This window comes from Cloeon dipterum, chromosome X (assembly GCF_949628265.1).
Source record: "Cloeon dipterum chromosome X, ieCloDipt1.1, whole genome shotgun sequence".
Taxonomy (NCBI): domain Eukaryota; kingdom Metazoa; phylum Arthropoda; class Insecta; order Ephemeroptera; family Baetidae; genus Cloeon; species Cloeon dipterum.
In genome coordinates, this window is record NC_088790.1 from 3,094,595 (window position 1) to 3,105,362 (window position 10,768).

At 40.8% G+C, this 10,768-nt stretch overlaps 1 protein-coding gene across 1 annotated transcript in view; it reads left to right on the forward strand.

The window, feature by feature from the left end:
* Positions 1 to 9,470, forward strand: part of timeout (timeless circadian regulator timeout) — a 42,264-nt gene extending 32,794 nt beyond the window's left edge. The window contains exons 17-28 of the mRNA XM_065492634.1: positions 3,682 to 3,829; positions 4,558 to 4,780; positions 5,148 to 5,290; positions 5,341 to 5,447; positions 5,503 to 5,606; positions 6,842 to 6,935; positions 6,996 to 7,124; positions 7,453 to 7,593; positions 7,657 to 7,844; positions 8,591 to 8,926; positions 9,096 to 9,294; positions 9,351 to 9,470. Coding sequence (XP_065348706.1) covers positions 3,682 to 3,829; positions 4,558 to 4,780; positions 5,148 to 5,290; positions 5,341 to 5,447; positions 5,503 to 5,606; positions 6,842 to 6,935; positions 6,996 to 7,124; positions 7,453 to 7,593; positions 7,657 to 7,844; positions 8,591 to 8,926; positions 9,096 to 9,294; positions 9,351 to 9,409 — 1,871 coding nt within the window. The 3' untranslated portion in view covers positions 9,410 to 9,470. The remainder of the gene's footprint in view (positions 1 to 3,681; positions 3,830 to 4,557; positions 4,781 to 5,147; positions 5,291 to 5,340; positions 5,448 to 5,502; positions 5,607 to 6,841; positions 6,936 to 6,995; positions 7,125 to 7,452; positions 7,594 to 7,656; positions 7,845 to 8,590; positions 8,927 to 9,095; positions 9,295 to 9,350) is intronic.
* Positions 9,471 to 10,768: the final 1,298 nt, after the last annotated feature.

Consider the following 10,768-nt stretch of genomic DNA (forward strand, 5'->3'; position numbering starts at 1 on the left):
GCAGTGTCGGCTTTCACTTGCAGAAACACGGCTCGCAGCGCATTCCCAGGGGCCGAGCGTTGATTTATCTCGGCGATAATTTGCTGCAATTGGGTGTCTGCGTTGTTATCAGAGTTAGTTAGCCCGCACGCTGCATATAGGGGCTGCTCTCTATTATGATCACTGCAAGCCAAGTGAAAGCTGAAGCTTCTGCGATGGGGGTGCAAGACCGTTGTTGCCGCGCGGCAGCCGGCTTACAAGGGGATGCTGCGCTGCATTAATGCGACGTAAATTTTGCACGAGAGGATCTCCCGCACAGACACTGGCTGCACGCTGAGCCGGCCAATTATTTATCTGCCCGTCCGGCTGTTTCTGAAGCAGGGAAATTGCGCTTTAATTGACGCAGTTAATTGTTTGCAGCCCATTTGTCTCGGTTTTCCTCTCGGGGCTTGCTCTAAAAGTCAATTAGAGCTGGATTCACCTCTCTCCGTGTCCTTTTTTGTCTAGTGCGTGATAGAAATGCTACACAGACAGACAGACAGACACGTACACAATTGATTTCATTGCATGTCGGATCCAGGATAATCCACGGCCGGCTTCAGTTTAGCAGGAATTGCAAAACTACAACCGACACATTTCATTTTTTGCAGGTTGGGCAGCTGAATCACTTGGTATACAGTCCGATAGTCAGGGGGAAACGTAAAAACATTTTCTTGGGTGGTGTTTGGTTTGAATAAGAAGGTTCTACCTGATTGGCCAGATCGAGACAGCTTAGCCACAGCGACAGCAAGCGAAATGTGCCTATTATTTCCACTGACTGTCACTGTGGCGCTGCTGTCTCGATCTGCAGTTAGTCAAAGAGCCAATCAGAGAACCGAAATGGGTTTTTCCTTAGTTCTCAAAATGAGGTATGACTAAATTTTGTACGCTTACGGTACTAGACGGGAAACTAAATTAAATGCCCCCACTCCTGCCCTAACTATTCGCACATTTTAAATTTTGTATCGCGTTCAGGCTTGTGGTCCCCGAGGCCATTATTTTGGACGACGCTAAGCCGGGTGTAACGCGCCTGCCTATTCAGGACTGCGTTTGAGCTTAAAATTTTATTAGAGTGTCGCACGATTTAGGCGAATTGATGCACGGCTGGGCTATGCACCTTGCCATAAAATGACCCTTTAGTTTCGTTGCGGATTAGTGAGTTAACCCTCGCGACAGTTATGGCCCGGCCGTAACCGGCGTGCCTCATAAACCATTATTTGGAAATTGTCGGGGGTTAATAGACGCCATAAATCTCGTCGGCTGCAGGAATCATTTTTGTTGTAAATGCGATCGATATAGTGCACCTTGGGTAATGATTGCGGTTGTCGCCTCGACCGAGGCAGTAAAGCAACTCGAGCACCTGTCGTGCCGCGTGCGGTCTAATTGTCTCTTTTTGCCAGGCACCAACAGAGAGAGCGACGAGAGAGAGAGAGAGAGAGAGAGAGACGGGGAGGATGCACGTCTAATTTCCACGGGGAGTTAGCAGCGCGAGAGTCATGTACATCCAGGCTAATTATCTCGCGCGCGAATTAAAGGGCTACGTGATGCGTCAGACTATGAAACCCTATATCTTTGCACAGGCTAATGAGCAAAGTTCATATTTTAGTGGGCGTGACACGAAGCTTAAGCCAAGACGGCTCGCGCTAATCCACCGCAGGATTAGACCCATTCAGCGCTTTTTATTAAGGTGGGCGGCAGGGTGATGTATGGCCCGAGGACGAGCCCATTTCATCTATTACAATCTATAAAACGGCATTAACCCCCTTTTTATCGGCTTCCCCGAATTGCTGCCGCTCGCCGAGTAAATAAACACGTGTTTGAAACTAGCTAATAAATATCACTGAACTTTCCTCTAGTTGGCTGTCAACCGCATGTTATGTTAGCGACTCAAATCAAATGCAAGAAGAAGCAGCAGCAGCGCCGACCGCAAAGCTTAAGCCGCCGCAAAAACTTGACGCTGAAATCTGGAGGAACTCGCCTCAAAGTGGAGAGACGAGCAGGCAGCGCACCGTCATTGTAGAGTTTGCGCCGCCGTCACAGCCCTAAGTACTAAGTAAGCTAGCAGGGCGCATCTTTTTTCGCAGTTAATCATTAGGTGCGGCACTTTTACTTTGAATTATGAAGCTCATTAGCTGGATTTATAAAGGCAGCTTTGCGGCTGGCGCAGAACTAAACCTCCACCACCTGCATGTTCACGCTAAAGCCCAAACTAGCTCTTCCACGGTCGCATTTTCTTCTCACTGAAGAGCAAGAAATATTTTCATCAGCTAATTTTGCGATTTTAAGCTGGTTTTCGTAGAGTTGAAATTTAAAGTAGCAGTGTAATTTCATTTTTGACAGTGCTGAGGGTCAAATCTGGTTAGAAAATCGAATTGCACGCTCGAAAATTCTCGAAAAATCGGCAAAAACGTAAAAGATTAATTATTTTGACGGTATTTTTGGTCTGAAATATTAGTTAAAAGTGTCATCCAATCAAAGAAGGGAGCGTATCTCTGATTGGGATCGAGACAGCAGCGCCACAGCGACAGTCAGCATAAGTAGCCAGCCTAGTTCTTTAAATTAGATTCAAAAAAAATTAGATTGATAAAGGGCAACAATTGAAAATTATTTGAAATGTGGATGATCGATAAACAATTTTCAATAATCAAAAAGGACCTTGCTAGAGTAAAAATTCAAAATTTCTTCAAAATGTCCAGCGCTTGACCACATTTTCTTGACAGATTTCGATTCCTCTCGTCGAGATCTGTCCAACAGCGTATGAAACGTTTTAGAGAAACTCTTTGTTGTGAAATAAAATAAGATTTTAAGCTAGGAGACAGTCCTCGCCATTTGCAGTCATTTTTTCAAATTTAGGTCAAATTTTGGCTTTAACTGAATCTTAAAATTGAGGTCATGCATTGGCAACAAGGATTTTTCTGTGTTAATACTCTTTAACTGTGCAAAGCAAACAGTTTCAGGTTCGAATTGAAACGAGCCTATCCGCTTTAACGGTGTGTTTGCCAAATTTGATATTTATAGATTCAAGAAGCGTTAATTTCCGCTGCCTCTCTCTAGTTGGATGGGCAAAAAAACAACACTCGGGCAAACAAACCCGGCCAGCCAGCCACCCACCCACCGGCTCGTCGACGCATCCATGCATAGTAAAAAAGGGTTAATTACCCAGCTCTAATTACAAGGCATGCGCTCGCCTTTCTCGACAAACAGCAGGCAGGCCGGATTTTCTCACGTGCATTTTAATGCTGGATCCATTAAAAGCTTAAAAAGGCCTGGCTGCCAGCACCGCTTTTTGCTCTGCCCACGGACACATTATTTTCAGATGCTGTTAGTCAGTCAGTTGGGCTCATTATCTCGCCGCCGTTGCCGCTCAGCACAAAGACACTGTTATTGCAGCGCTGTAAAAACTTTGCAGTTTCCAGCGAAGGCCTTTTGTGTTGGTCGGTCGGTTGGCGAGATAGGCAGCGCCGCTTCACACATCAGCCCATCTCGTTGCATATTTTACGATGGCCTGCTTTTGTTCCTCTCTTTTCCAGCAATTTCCTTTCGCTGACAAACTCGCGACTCTTTGTCAGGTGAAATTGAAAAATTAACGCTTTCAATTCAAATCTTGCGTTCGGTCAGATGTCTGCGATGAAAGTTTCATTCACGTTTTGCAACTGTCCCCAGGCGAGGAGCAGAGCGAGGAGCGTGCGCACGAGCCCTCCGAGTCGGAAGGGGAGCGTGGTGCTGGCAGTGACGACGAGGAGCAAGATGCCGCCGGTGCTTTCGCCGAAATTCACGAGCAGAACTTTAACTTTGAGGACTTCATCAACAGGTATTAGCTGCTGGAAACAATCTACGACGTTTCTTAAAGTGTATCATTGCGCTTTGTTAACTTTGAATGCCCTCGAGATGTGAACTCATGCCGTAAAATAAAGCAAAACTTCCCAGACGAATGCGAAAAATATTAAATGTAAATGTAATTGCGGTTCGAAGCCTCCATTTTCTTACCACTGAATATTTTAACTGCGCTAGAATTAATTTCGAGCGAAATTTGACAATGCTCTTCCTGCCCTCAATTTGTAACAATATTTCTTTTAAGATTACGTCTCATAAAAATTTTCTCTACTAAATGTTCATTTTTACGGTGTTTTGGTACAAATTTGGAAAACTTTGAGACCTCAGTGGTGCCATTTCACAAAAATAAAGTTTGCCGATCCTTCTCGCCGAGCTTGATCGAACTGACATCAAACTTGATGTCCTAGGTCAAGGTCAAGGGTTATTACTGTTAATTTTAATTTCTAATTAACATTTTGTACATAAGCGCAGAATTTTGAAATTTTAAAATGTGCTTTTAAGTTGCACCATGCCATTTTTAAACTTGTGTGACCATTTCAGAGTGTCGACCTGTTTGGTTTTCGAGAAATTTCACACAAAAAATGGAAATTTCGTTTAGTTTGCCAATTTGTTCTTTCAACCCGTGACATTTCGTCTTGCATTCAATTTTTCATCGATAAAATAGAGCTAAAAATAATTTTTAGTAATTTTCGCTGCCTTTTTCAGGTTTGCCCATCCGAGGGTTGTGACAGCATGCTGCCTCATGCTGCGGGGATTCGACAAGAGCGGCGTCCGCCAGTTGCAAGTGCACGCGGCCATCAAACTTCTGCACCGCATCTGCTTCGACTGCAAGAAGCCCGCAATGGCGTTCCAGGCGTCGCTCTTCAGGACCTTCCAGCGAGCCATCAAGGCCCAGGCCAAAGGAGGACCCATCGGCGCCAATGCAAAGGTGCGTTCCTCACCTGCAACATGTAGAAAGAGACGAGTGGCTAACCTCTTGGGCTTTCCGGGCCTCCAGACGGGAGCTTCGCGCTATTTTAAAGTGTTTGATTTAAATTTATTTAAATTCCCCCATTGGCTGGATCTACGATTTAACTTGATAACTTACCATCCCGGTTGCCACGCTTCGATTGCTTGTGTTTTAGCTGAAATTCGTGGATTTGGTAATATTTTTACACTTTTACGTTTTCAATAAAATGTTTTGGCTCAGAGGACAACTTGATACCCCGCCCCTGCCCTGCGAAACGCACAAAATTTTCGGCACTTGCAATTCTGTATTGATAGGAGGGAAAATAACAAAGAGAATTTTGTTGCAGGAGCTGGCGGATTTCGCAAAGTACATATTGCAGCAGTTTGCCAAGGTCTCCCACACGAATCCGCACATCTTCCTTGAGCTGCTCTTTTGGAAGACTTCCAGAGATGCGCACGATATTGTTGATGGCTATGGCAGCTACGAGAGGTTTCAAATAGACTTGTTGTTAATAAAGCTAACAATCAATTTGTGTACAGCTCCAAGACGATGAATAAAAACGCTTGGACGGAGCAACAAGAGGATGAGATCCAGAGACTGGCTACTGAGTTTACTGCCAAGATGCAAGAAGAACAAAGCCGCATTGGTATGAAATGCATTCGTTGAATATTGCGGTTGCTTCATTTTATTATAAATTGCAGATGAAAGTGCCCTAGTTGACAAGGTTTGGGAAAACTTGATCGATCTTCGATCACACTCGAGAATCGCCGTTTACAAGAAGATGAAGGAGCTTGGCCTCATCACCGTGAGTCTAAATTTAAATTTAGATATTAATAAGGACTCGCAGTTTTTATTTTGTTGCTATCATTTGATAGTGTTTGATAAAAATTGCAATTTGCCCAAGGAATAGTTCCCGTTAACCTCAGGCTGGTTCTATCAAATGCCAATCACCCCTTTGCCAAATATAAATCTTGAGTAGTCATTTTGTCTTATCTAAAAGATGAGTTTAGAAGCAAATACCGACTCATCGTTTAAAACCACCCCTACCTATTTGTTCCTTCAGCCCCTCCCAAAGCATTTTTTATTCCTATTTGGAGCTCCTTTTTGGAATTATTTGAACCAATTAACACTTTAAAATTGTTTTATATAAAAAATTTTTAACTTTTTTATCATTTGACCCTATTTTGTCCCCGCCAAACCATTATTTGTTGTAATTGATCTCAAAATTGTCACTTAAAAACTAGTAATGAATTCTTGACCCAGTCATTAAGTTTCTAAAAATGCTTTTGGAGGATTTGAGAGGTGAAATATTAAATAGTTCAACAAAATTTGTCCCCTGACTGTTAAAATGATGTTTTGTTTAATGATAAGTGGATAAAATCACATTGAAAATAATGAATGACAAGAGTCCTTCAAAGGTCTTGTTTTAAATGGTTGAAAGATTAAGATTGTGAAATAATGGAATACATTTTCTAAACAAGAGATCTAAGTTACAAAAAATACTATAGGGTTTATTTAGAGGGTGGTTATGGGGTTGAAACATCCAATGGTTTAATAAAACTAGTCAAGGCTACTGGAGAATTGTTTCAGTTGAAGAAAGGCTGCTTAAATTGTGATGAAAATAAACTATAACAAATTCTTTTACAAGGGTAGTTTTAAGGGGATGTATTAGGATTGGAAGAAGAGAATGGTTTAATTTTATTTCATGATATAAAATTTTCATTTAAACAAGATACATAAACCAGCTATAAACAAGAGACATTGAAGGTATCAAAAATTATTATTTAGGGGGTTGTTTTGGGTTTGTAGCCACAATTTATTCTACTTTATGATTCCTCTGTTATTGAAGGGATAAGATGGTGTAAGGGGTTGGAATATAATTAAAATTCATTCCTTTTGTTGATGTAAGTCATTTCATCCAGAATTAGATTAAAAAATTAATTTTTTAATTACAAAAAATCTTGAATTTAAAATGAATTTTTAATTTAATCAGTATGCTTGCCTTTTATATTGAACTAAATTTAATTATTCAACATTTAGGGCAACAAATCCATCAGTGGCAGAGTGAGCAAGTGGACTGATGAAGATGTTGAGGAGCTAACTCGGCTTTACAATCAATACAAAAATGATTACAGTAAGAACAAATTCCAGGATTAAATTATTTTCCCGTTAATTTATCTATTTTTTTCTGCAGATCCGGTCCAGAGCATCGCTGATGGTTTGGTGAACAAGCGTAGCAAACAGACCATCCGGAAGAAACTCATCGAAATAGGGCTTGCGACCAAGGAGGCCCTGGCTTGCAAAAAGGGAAAAAGAAGAGCAGGTAGAAAATCATTCTCTTTAAACAATTCTGGGAAGTCCTTGTTGTCAGTGCATGATTCAGTTGAAGCCAAAATTGACTGTAAAAAGTTTTGAGGAAAGAGGCTGCTCCTTACTTGAAATTAAATTTTATTTCGCAGCAAAAAGTTTCCCTTAAAGGTTTCTAACGCTGTTGGACTTTGAATTTTAACTGAAGGAAGGCCCTTTTTTGATTATAACAATTTTTTTTATCGGTCAATTGCTTCTTGCATCCAAGAATTCCAAAAATAAACTTTAATGGTCACCCTGTGTCGATCCACTTTAATTCCAAGATATATTTCTGTTTTTGCCAGGTCTGCAAGGAAGAGAGAGTGACGGGAGTGAGGAGGAGGGCAGTTCGGATGAGGAAGAAGCAAATCAGTCGAGAGCAACCCAAAAGTTTGTGTACAACAAAACAGCTGCTATCGAGAGTGTCAAGACTGTGATGGAAAAAGGCAAAATTTGCTCTTCACCAGTGAAAAATGAATTTTTTACAATGCCTTTCTCTCTGTGCACAGGAATGTCAAGTGCCGTGCGTTGGCTGATGATGAGCGTGAATGAGACAATTCAAGATCGGACTGAGGACGATGACGACGAAGCGTCACCACTGATCCCAATGCTTGAAGAAGACTGCGACGCAATGGAGGACGAAACGTTCCTGCTTATGCTCAGGAAGATTGGCATGGCTGCTCCTGTCGAAGGACAGGTGTGTAGATGTAGAACAGAACTCCAGAAGGAACAAAAATTTTAGTTTTGTAGAATCCCATAAGAGAAGAGGGAAAGTATTTGATTTGACAAAGCTTGCAAAGGTTTTAATAATTCTCTTGGGAAATGATGGATATTTTACAGAGGTCTCAGCCGCGAGATTTACGGCGGCATAAATGACTCAACCGATATATTTATTTGCCCCTAAGCCAACTTTGAAACCAACATCACTCATTTTAAAAATAAATTGACAAATTGTAGAAGCTCCTAGAAACCGTCAAATTAAATATTTATTGATAGACAGGTGACTGCCCAATTTATTTTCAGCAAGCAAATAAATTGATGAGTAATTTTACCGTTATTTCATGTTAAATTTGTACTCTGCTATTAAATGCCTTGTTTCCTTAAATATCTGACCGAAATTGCTAAGTAAAAATTGAGTGGAGAGAAGTAAAGGCTTGTAGTAGAATTTTAGTTTTTACTTTTAAACACCGTTTAAACGGCTCTTATGCAAAATAACCAATTTTGAAAAGATAAGCAGCTGAATTTTTAAGCCAAACTCATTCCCCTTAAGTAATTTGTCAATATATTTTCAATATAAACCGTTTTAAGCTCATTTCAATCTCATTTAAAGCTCTATATGATGTTAAAAACAAAAAATATTTTTTTTCTCTGATCAATCTATGTGAGCAGAGCTACAATAATTATTAAATTAATCTTGACTTATTCGTACTTTCTGTTACACAGGAAACCAATTGGAGAATCCCGAGTGAGCTTTCCGTGGCTGATCTGGAGGAGCGATCCCAAATTCTGGCGCACGCCCTGGACGGTCGACTGGACTCCCTTTTGCCGCCTCGAGATGCAACCCCTGAGCCTGAGCCTGTACCCAAAACCTCTCAAAGGCGAAACAGAGCAATGCTGGAGTCAGACGATGATTCCGATGCAGAAAGCACAGCTCTGCTAAGGAAGGAAAACAACAGTGCGAATAAGAGGAAACGAATCGACAGCTCCAGCGACGACGACGAAGAAATGATGCACAAACTCTTCCATTCCTCAACACCGGCAGCTTCTGAGAAAGCACAGGTTCCCGTCATTTTTATTTTGTTTATTTAGGAGAGCGTTAACTTTCTCAAAAATTAATGATAAAATTCTACTGCAAGTCATGATTTTTGAAAATTCACTTTCGAGAAATTATGGCAGTTTGAAATTTCTAATTTTAGATTGAAAATAAAATTATCAACTATCATTTTAGGCTGGAAAAAAGAAATCTCGAATTATGGCCATTGACTCGAGTGATGACGAGGGCCAGCCAGAGGAACCGCTAACTGAACAAGCAGCAAGCCAAGGTTCCCAAGCTGAAGTTGCTGACAATGAGGCGCGCGAGACGTCGGACAATGAGAGAGATTCCGACGACGAACCACACTTGCAAATTGTCTTGAACTCTGGATCAGGTATTCGCATCAATTTGCTGCCAAATTAAAAACTTAACGAGCATTCATACTTTCAGAAAATGATTCTCCAAAGAAAAAAAGGGTTCACATGGTGATTCCGGATGACAGTGATTGACAATTTAATTTTTCCAGTTTGTACACATGTTTTCAATAAAGTTATCTGCTTTTATCTTGAATCGGAAATATTTGAAACATTTTGACACCCAAGTGTTTATTAAATCTCTTGCTCAACACTCATGATAGTATTTTAAATGTATGTACATGTTGAAACAATGCATTTAGACTCGATCAGTAAAAAGAAAAATGAATAATTTCTTTATCATGTTAATGGTCAAATATTAAAATGTTAATGTTCCTATTGTTTTCGGGTACACAAAAGTCATAATATCTGATTGAGCTGATTAAGAGCTGCTTCTAGTGATATTTTTTGAAGTAGGCTAGGAGTTCAATAATTTTGAAGAAATATGGAAACTCGCTGAGAAACCATAAAAATTTGTGTCAAAATTTTTCTTGCGAATTTTACGGAACATTTTTTGCAAATTTTGAGAATGCATTAACACTCGTAAAGCCTGGTCGAATGAACATCAAATTTGAGGTCCTTGGTCTAGGTCATAGGTCACCAGGGGTCATTTAACAAAATTTCAGGGTGTTTTTGGGTCTCCTGAAATTTTTAGAAACCCGAAACGCCCCTCGAAAGTGGTCTCTTGGGCTTGTGTGTAAATTTCAAGGCAGCGTTTGGCTTCGTTCAAATTTTGATTTTCAAAAAACCCAAAATTTTGAATTTTAGCAAATATTTTGAGCGCCAAATCTCGCGTTCTAACTGTCAGAAATGCAGAAACTGCACACCGTTCGACTCGGCTTGACTTTTCCTGGTCAGCTGAATAGTGTTAGGGGTGCTCACCCCTCATCCCCTATTCATACCCATGTCGAATTGTGAATAATTTAAATGATAGGAATTTTCCTTTTATATCTGGAATTTTTAAGCGTAGTAATGCAGGGATGATGTTTTAAAACATTTTTTAACACGCGGTAAAACGCCTTACAATTAGCTAAACTCGTCCCCAGTGCATTCTTTATTATTTTTCAATTCAGATATTTTGTGTCAACCCAGAAAATTCTCTCCATTTGCATCCTTTTCAAGTCGTGACTGCAAATTAGCGCCTTGAAATTGACTCTTCAAATAACTCTGGCGAAGCACGCTAGAGTGCCTTGAAAGGCTGTTTTGCGCGAAAGGGGTTTCCCCGAGAAAGTGAATCGTCACTGGCACACGTACATTACACGCATTTTCCTTGCATTCCCTTTCAAAACTACCCCCAGTTAGCACAGCATCGATTCGAAGAAACACGAAATAAAACGCAGTTTCTGACGAAATTCACCCCCGCAACCCCAGAGAAAGTAGAGACCCCAAAAAGTGCCTCCTCGCGGTCGATGCCGCGAAATTCCTCCCATTTCCCCTGCCGCCGTGTTGTGTGTG